The sequence below is a fragment of the Helianthus annuus genome, chromosome 10 (assembly GCF_002127325.2).
Source record: "Helianthus annuus cultivar XRQ/B chromosome 10, HanXRQr2.0-SUNRISE, whole genome shotgun sequence".
Lineage (NCBI taxonomy): Eukaryota > Viridiplantae > Streptophyta > Magnoliopsida > Asterales > Asteraceae > Helianthus > Helianthus annuus.
In genome coordinates this window covers 81,524,869-81,534,015 of record NC_035442.2, presented here as the reverse complement: position 1 = coordinate 81,534,015, position 9,147 = coordinate 81,524,869, and the positions used below count along the sequence as shown (strand labels likewise).

The 9,147-nt window shown below is 44.0% G+C and overlaps 1 protein-coding gene across 1 annotated transcript; it reads left to right on the top strand.

The window, feature by feature from the left end:
• The first annotated feature begins 3,354 nt into the window (after positions 1–3,354).
• On the top strand, positions 3,355–8,559 carry LOC110882015. The gene has a single exon (XM_022130126.1). The coding sequence runs from the start codon at positions 3,355–3,357 to the stop codon at positions 8,557–8,559; it is 5,205 nt and encodes a 1,734-aa protein (XP_021985818.1).
• Positions 8,560–9,147: the final 588 nt, after the last annotated feature.

Here is a 9,147-nt window from a genome sequence, read left to right as displayed (position 1 = left end):
TACTTATGTTTTGGAACACATTTCATATGGATTTGGTTTGGTTTAATGGCAATTACTTTTACTATATATTGTTCTATATGATTGGTGGCTTGATCCTGGTCAGTCACGCTCCCAAGCGGTGATACTCCGCAGGTGGATTTTGGGGGTGTGACAAGTAGACATGGCACGGAGGCGCGTGGTTGCGCGCATGGTGCATGGGTCCTGCTGTGTCGTGCGCGGCGCACCAGAGTGAGCCAATACGGTGCGACTGTGTGGCGCGCACGTATAGGCTCACAGGTGACTTGGCGCACACGCGCATGGACTTGAGCCAAGAGGACGCATCGCGCATGGTGATGTGGACTTGAGCCAGTGTGGCGCATGCGCGCATGGCAGTGAGCCAAGAGGACGCACAGCGCATGGGCGTGCAGACCTGGGCGCGCGCGCACCAGGGTGACTTGCGCGCGCACGCGCGCGCAGAAGCTTGCAGCATTGAATGACAATGCAGTTTCAGTCCAGCTTCGTAACTGACGAGTTAATAGGCTTTGTCTGAGAATTAAATGACGTATTAAATTGCATTGAAGACGTTTAATGCAATTTAAACCTCTCATTTAATTTGTTTTTGGCTGTTTCAAACCGGGAGCTGTATAAATACAGCTCCATACCTTGTTGAAGGATACACTAACGAATACCAGCTACACAACAGCAATCTCAACTTTCTCTCTAGAATTTTCTTGCAGCTTTCAAGGTAACCTTCGGGTTGTAAGCGAACTCCGGCAGTACTACTGCTCCGGCTGTTGTACCCTGGGAAAAACAAAACGAGTACTCTTGGGAGACTCGGAATTTGTTTTTAGGGAAGCGTGTTGAACACGTGACTCGGCCACTCTGCTTCTTCTCCATTCTTGTATTTTGGTTTATTTCAGTTGTATTCGTACTAGTATTTTAGCTTTCTAATTTCTGTGTTGTAATCGTATTACTAAAATTTATTTTATTTTATTTAATTACGCGAACGATTTCTACACAAATCATATTTTATTGTTGCAATTATTCCATATATAACTTAGCAAGTTTTTTGTGCATAATAACTTGTAACTTGTGCTTTGAGCATTTTCAAAAAAAAAAAAAAAACCTTAATTTTTTACTTTCAAACCAAAAGCTTTTACTTTTTTACAATTTTAACCCTACATAATTTGTTTTTTTTAACTTTAAGCCAAAACTTTTCATTATTTTCAATTCAACATCACAACTTTTGTCACTTATAGTTTTCTCGCAAATTTTCGTTTTACGTATAGTTCTAAATTTTTCGAGTTAATACGACGCAACTTACGAGTGTGCTTCAACTTTTTTATGTTTTGTTTCAAATTTTGCAAGTTAACACGGCGCAACGTGCATGTGTGGTTCAACGTTTTTACCTCTATTTTTCATGTTTGACAGGTTCGTCGTAACACGCAGATCCTAGGTCGAGTCAGTGTTGGTGGTGATGACGGTTGTGTGACATTAGTACTATTTGACACCGTTTTACGCTCCGCCGCAACGCGAGGTGTGCTTTGGGGGGTTTTCAAAGAAAAAATGGTTATGCATATGGTTGTCGTAATCTTTGCTTTGGGGGTTTTCCAAAAAAAATGGATTTTTCTTTACTTTTTACCCAAAAGTATTTCATAAATTACTTTTAACCCAAAACTATTTGTTTTTTTTACTTTTAACCCACAACTATTTGTTTTTTTACTTTTAACCCAAAACTTTTTATCTTTTGCAATCTATCCTCACAACTTTTTTTACTTTCAACTTTTGTCCTTTATAGTTTTCATTTTCCGCAAATTTTTCGCTTTATGCTTGGTTCTAAATTTTGTGACTTAACACATCGTAACGTGCGTCTTTGGTTTAACATTTTTACGTTGAGTTCTAAATTTTGCGAGTTAATACGACGCAACGTGCGTGCGTGTGTGGGTGAACATCTTTACATCGTCTATTTTTTTTCCGTTTGACAGGTTTAACATAACGTGTGGGTCCTAGATCGACTTAGTTATAACTAAAGAATCCCCACCGCATTGCGGCGGGTCGCATTCCGATGTAAACTTTTTTTTTATAGACGAGTCAGGTCAAATATAATACGTTTTCGTTTAAAGAGACCATTTTATGTGCATATTTTTATGTACGTTTTGGTATAAATTCAAGTTATACGTTTCGACGTAAACTTTTTTGGGAAATGGTTCACGCATATATAATATGTTTTCGTGCTTATTTTATGTATGTTTCGTAAAGTTTGTTTCGAACCGAGTGGAGTCAAATTATGGTTTCTTTCTCTTCCCTTTTTTCGAAAGCTCTAATTAAGCCCTTTCGATTACATGTGCATATTTTCCTTCATACCCGTTACGTTTTCTATGTATGAGTTGGGTCACATATAATATGTTGTGATTGTTCGATATGAATTTGTTTTACTTTACATTTGATCCAATCACAATGCTTATACATGTTACATTGAGTTCAACTGGATACGTCGAAATGTGTGTTTTCATATGGTTAATACATTATATAACGTTTGGACTAATCTATTCAATGTTTACGATGTACCCGCGCCGCAACGCGGGCGGGTCTTAACCCTAGTTGAAATATATTTTATTGTTGCAATTGAAAACGAATGAACACCATTACCCATTTGTTTCCCAAAGGTAAAATAACGTTACTACCAAGAAATCAAAAGATAATGACTATGTGTGCCACTTTAACAATTTGATGATAGTTTGAGTTACCAATTTTGATCATCTTTGAATTTCAAACACATCTAATTTCCACAAGTAGATACATACATAATCACCAAGATAATAATAATTAATTTCTTCCATTTCATAAATATAAACGTAAATAAGTTATTGAAAATCAGAATTTAGAATGTTATTCCTTTTGTATTTGAAGACGCATGTCCGAAGCCGAACATGTGTCCCAGAGACGGACCGGACTACACTCGGGCGGGCATCCATAGCACGTTCGACCGCACCAGAAGACTCCGAGGACGAGCCCCCGTTCAAGCGCGTCCAGACGGATGACGTCATCTCAGTTGACTGTTATAAATACCCCTTCAAAGTACAAACCCAAGTACGATTTCTCTGAACCTTCGTCCCTATTTTCTCTCTCTACTTTCTCTCTCTACCAATACTTATCCTCACGCCGGAGGGTGGTCGCAGAGTGGCCCTCCCATCTCTGCGGCGAGCCTAACGGTTTTCTCTTTTGCAGGGAACTCTGTCAACCTTCAACAAGACCCAGATCCTCATTTACAGGCTTCGGCCTGAACTTGATTTCCTGGTTCTTCAATTGGCGCCATCCGATCTTAAAGCTCTTAGTCCTTCACTTTAGTGAACTTCTTGAGCAAAGAACTGACAAATGGCGGCCCCAGGTTCTTTGAATTTGGGATCTACGGCTGTTAACACGCAAGTTACTGCACCAGCAAGTATCATCTCCACGACCTCAGCTACTTTAAGCTCAGGTCCAGGAACAACCTTGCCTTTCATCTTACTCCCTACTTCGCAAACCTCAGAGTTCGACGCAGAGTTTCTCGCCAAAAACGCAAGTCTTCTACGAAGATTAAAAGCGCAACAGGCCAGAGATGAACAAATCCTTGGTTTGCGAACCAGACTCTTTCATGACGAAACACCAACGGGGACAATGGGCCCGACAATAGTCACTCCTACATTTTCCACAGTCGTTACTTCAGAAGCTTATACTGGATATGTACAAGGTTCTTCCGGACCTTCACCAGTAATGGCCACACGAAACGATGTACAGATGGATGTAATTGGCGATCCGGAACTCACTAAGCCGTACCATCCAGTTTCGATGACAGCTAAGTCAAAGTTCAGTGCTCGCATTACACATGCCAAACTTCCTCCAAAGCTCAAAATGCCAACCACGGTGAAGAAGTACGATGGCACAACTGATCCGGATGATCATATGTTCGATTTTGACGGAGCTGCACGAGTAGAACAATGGCCGATGCTAGCATGGTGCTTTATGTTTGCACAAACTCTAACTGGAGCCGCACGAGTATGGTTTGATGCGTTGAATGAAGGCGAGATCAACGACTTCGAGGAGTTCCGAAGATTATTTCTCCAAAATTTCAGTCAACAAAGGCACTACTCTAAGGAAATTACCGAAGTCCACAACATCCGGAGAAAGGACGGAGAGTCTTTAGACAGTTTCATTGACCGGTTTAACCGAGAAAGCATGCAGATCAGTGGGGTAGTTGATCAACTACGGATCTCCGGATTTTGTCACGGTGTTCGAAATAATCAGTTAGTTGAGAAATTGCACGAAAATCTACCGAAGACGATGGAGGTACTAATGGAACGGGCCAGAGCCTTCGCTCGAGGCAAGAATGCATGTAATCCTGCTCCAGAGTCAGATCACAAGATGTCTTCATGGAAGAAAAATGGTGGATCGGTGTTTGATAAGGCTCCGTCAGGGAGCAGGGGACGATCACATCCTTACGGTAGAAACGACAGACCTCCACGAGGGAAAAGCTCCGGATCACGATTTTACAATTTATCGGATCTCTCCAAAACGCCCAGTGAAATTCTCAGTGCGGAAGGGATGAATTTCCCCGCTCCACCAAAACTTCGGAACCCAGGAGACAAAAATTCAAAGAAATATTGTGACTACCATCATGCTCGGGGTCACAATACAGATGACTGCTGGTCTTTGAAGCAAGAAATAGAAAAGGCGGTACGGTCCGGGAAGCTGTCGCATTTAGTCAAAGAAGTAAAGGAAGGAAAATCCTCCGGAGAAAATCCGAATAATCAACCAGCAATTTGCATGATCCGCAGGGCAAACAACCAGGGCATCAAGCGGACCAGTCAGCATCTGGCCGCCTGGATGCAGCAACCCATTGGTTTTCCACCGGTCAGCTTGGAGGATGTCAAGGACGGACCGGTCATAGTGTCCGCAATCATTGCAGGACACAAGGTCCGGAGGGTGTACGTTGACAGCGGAAGCGCCACTGAGATTATGTACAAGCAGTGCTTTCAACAACTAGCCCCACAGACTAAGGCAAAATTGCTTCAAGTGTCGATGCCTCTGGTCAGTTTCTCCGGAGAAGTAGTTCAGCCTTTGGGCCAAATCACTCTCCCAACAACGATGGGAGAAGGGAGTTTGGTTCGAACTGTCAACTTGACGTATCTAGTGGTTGAAGCACGATCCGTTCACAATGTCATACTCGGAAGACCTGGTATGTGCGCCTTCGGAATGATCAGTTCAACTATACATGGGGCATTAAAATTCCCCACTGAAGCCGGAATAGCGACGTTATACTCCGAATCAGCAATCGGTGTAGCTGAAATACGACAAAGCGAGGGTAATGCCGAACCTCCTAGTACTCTCACAGAAGAATGGGCCATACACCCACATTTTCCAGAGCAAAAAATTGCAATCGGAGCTCAGCTTCCCAAACAAACTAAGAAGAAGTTATGGAAACTATTGTCCAATTCACTTGACGTATTCGCCTGGCAAACCTCTGACATGGTTGGAGTTCCCCGGTGTCTGGCTGAACATAAGTTGAACGTGTCACATTCAATAAAACCAGTGGCCCAGAGAAAAAGAAACATGGCTCCGGCCCGTAACAAGGCCATCTCCGAGGACGTACGAAAATTGTTGAGCGCCGGTATTATCAGAGAGGTGCGTTACCAAACCTGGGTCTCCAATCCAGTAATGGTAACCAAGAAGGATAAAACATGGAGGATGTGCGTCGATTTCTCGGACCTAAATAATGCGTGCCCAAAGGATTGCTATCCTTTGCCGGAGATCGATTTAAAGATAGACTCCCTCTCAAGCTTCCGTCTCAAGTGCTTCTTGGATGCGTACAAGGGTTATCACCAAATTCAAATGGCTTCAGAGGACGAAGATAAGACCGCGTTCGTAACAAACGAAGGACTGTTCTGTTATACCAAAATGCCATTCGGTCTGAAAAACGCCGGAGCCACATATCAGAGATTAATGGATAAAGCATTCAAAGCTCAAATCGGAAGAAACTTGGAGATCTATGTCGATGATTTGGTCATAAAAAGCCGAGAGGAAGACGATATGATAGACGATATACTCGAAACCTTTACAAGGCTCCGGAGTATCAATCTCAAACTCAATCCCAAGAAATGCTCTTTCGGCTTGGAAGAGGGAAAATTCCTCGGCGTATGGGTCACACGGTCCGGAATCCAGGCACACCCGGATAAAATCAAGGCGGTAGTCTCCATGCAGCCTCCTAAAACCATCAAAGAGATACAGTCTTTAAATGGGAAACTCGTCGCTCTTCATCGTTTCGTTTCAAAAGCAGCAGACCGCTCCATCCCTTTCATGAGCGTATTAAAAAAGCGAACGGCAAAGGGCCAAATCGAATGGACGCCAGAAGCAGACTCGGCATTTCAGGAGTTAAAGGTATGCCTCGGCTCCTTGCCCACTCTGACCGCACCCTCCACCGGAGAAACCGTCACGGTATATCTATCTGCGTCCCACTTTGCGATAAGTGCAGTACTCGTAGTGCACCGGAATCAGGCACAAATCCCGGTCTATTACGTAAGCCGCATCTTGAAAGACTATGAAACTCGATACCCAATGGTAGAAAAACTGGCACTCGCCTTGGTACATGCTTCCAGACGCCTTCGAAGGTACTTCCAAGCTTTCAATATCGAAGTACAGACCGATCTCCAGATCCAGCAAATCCTCAGGAAGCCAGAGGTCTCCGGACGTCTCACCAAATGGGCAATAGAGCTCAGTGCCTTTGATATCACCTATCGTACCAGAGGTCCAGTAAAGGGGCAGGCAGTAGCTGATTTCCTCACAGAGGTCCCGACCGGAGAAAGCATCAAAGGACAACCCATCTTACCGAAGGTATGGAACCTGTATACGGACGGGGCTTCCAGCAAAGAAGGGTCGGGCGCAGGTTTAATTCTGATAGATCCGGAGGGAATAGAGTACACTTACGCGTTACGTTTCGAATTCAAGACGTCAAATAACGAGGCAGAGTATGAGGCTCTCCTTGCAGGCTTGCAAACTGCAGCCAAAGCAGGTGCAACCTCCGTATTAGCTCATGTCGATTCATTACTGGTAGCCAACCAAGTCAGCGGCGAATATGAGGCACGAGAAGATAATATGGTTCGGTATTTACAGCAGGTCAACAGTTTAATCTCCTCTTTCGATTCTTGCAAAATAGTGCATATACCGAGAAGCAAAAACAAAAAAGCCGACGCTTTGAGCAAACTGGCATCCGTAACATTCTGCCATCTATCAAAAGAGGTTCTAGTCGAGACCTTGCGAACTCCAGCCATCCAAGAGATGAGGACGGTCATGTCAGTTTCCGTGGCCGAAAAGTCTTGGATGACACCGATCGTGGACTACTTGAAAAATGGTACGCTCCCCGAAGACAAGGCTCAGGCACGGAAGTTGAAAGTAAAAGCACTGCAGTATCAGATACACGATGGTCAGCTCTACAGAAAAACCTTTTTAGGCCCGCTTCTAAAATGCCTAACCCCGGAGGAAGCAAGTTACGTTATAAGGGAAATACATTGGGGAATATGCGGCATCCACGCGGGGCCAAGAATGGTTATTGCAAAAGTCATGAACGCCGGGTATTTTTGGCCAGGAATGCACCAAAGCGCAGTAGACGAGCTCCAGTCATGCGAAGACTGCCAACGCCACGCCCCCGTAAGTCATCGTGCCAAAAACAATCTCGTACCTGTAACCTCGGCATGGCCATTCCAGAAATGGGGGATTGACATCGTAGGTCCTTTCCCCGTCTCCACCGGAGGAGTAAGATTTCTATTGGTCGCCATCGACTACTTTACTAAATGGGTCGAAGCTAAACCCCTCCGGACGATCACAGGAGACCAAGTGCTGAGGTTCGCATGGGAAAACATAGTGTGCAGGTTCGGAATGCCTCTTTGCATAGTGAGCGACAATGGTAAACAGTTTGCGGAAAAGCCGTTTAAAACGTGGTGCCAAAGAATGAACATCGAACAGAGCTTCGCTTCGGTGGCCCATCCCCAGGCCAACGGGCAAGTGGAAAGAACCAACCGAAGTATCGTAGAAGGAATCAAAAAACGGCTGGGGAAGGAAGGCGTTTCATGGGCGGACGAACTTCCGCACGTCTTATGGGCACACCGAACCATGCCCAAAACAAGCAACAAAGAAACTCCTTTCAGCTTGACCTACGGCACCGAAGCCGTCATACCTGCAGAGGTAGGGATCCCCACGCCCCGTATACAGCTAAGCCAGCAAGAAAACGAAAGAGAACTCCGTTTAAACCTCGATTTAATCGAAGAAAGGAGGGAACTTGCGGCAATCCGGGAGGCCAAATATAAAAAAGAGTTGGAGAAACACTACAACTCCAAAGTTAAGGAAACCCGGTTCAAGGTCGGAGAATACGTTATGCGGAACAATGAAGCAAGTTTGGCCGAAGGAACGGGGAAGTTAGCCCCCAAGTGGGAAGGACCCTATCAGATCAAAACAGCAGGAGAAGACGGCGCATACACTTTAATCAAGATGGATGGAACCTCCGTCCCACGTACTTGGAACGGAGTACACCTTAAAAAGTGTTATCTTTAGAAGGTTTTTAAACAAATAATTGTAAAACGGAAGCTATGAGCTCCGTCATATTTTTAAATTTCTTGTAAAGCGGATGTTTTTTCCCGCACCAGTTAAAATACAAGAACCGCGGAGGGTAGTACCCGCGGATTGATCAAAAATGTTTCTTACTTTGCATCTATCGGAAAATCCAAAATTCCGAACCTAATAAATAAAATGTTAAAAAGTTGCAACTCACAAACACTCATCGGCCGAACCCAGGGATCTAACCCTAAAAGGAAAGGACGAACTGGCATTGTTCGTATGACCTTCAAGTTATCCTTAATAAGACAAAATCGGATCCGCATAAAACAAAAGAACGTTCTAGAATAATTCAAAATGTACATCTTTAGCATGGACGCATGTGAAAAATAGTTACATCAAATATAAACCGGACATAAATAACCGGAACAAGTTTTAACACCATTCACAAAAGGATAACAAACAAAGTAAAAACATCATTACAAATCCAGAAAGACAGGACATCTGTCAAAAATGCCGGACAAGCTATTACATTTATCTGGACTACCTAAACAATACCTAAGGTGCATACCCCAAAAAACCGGGCAT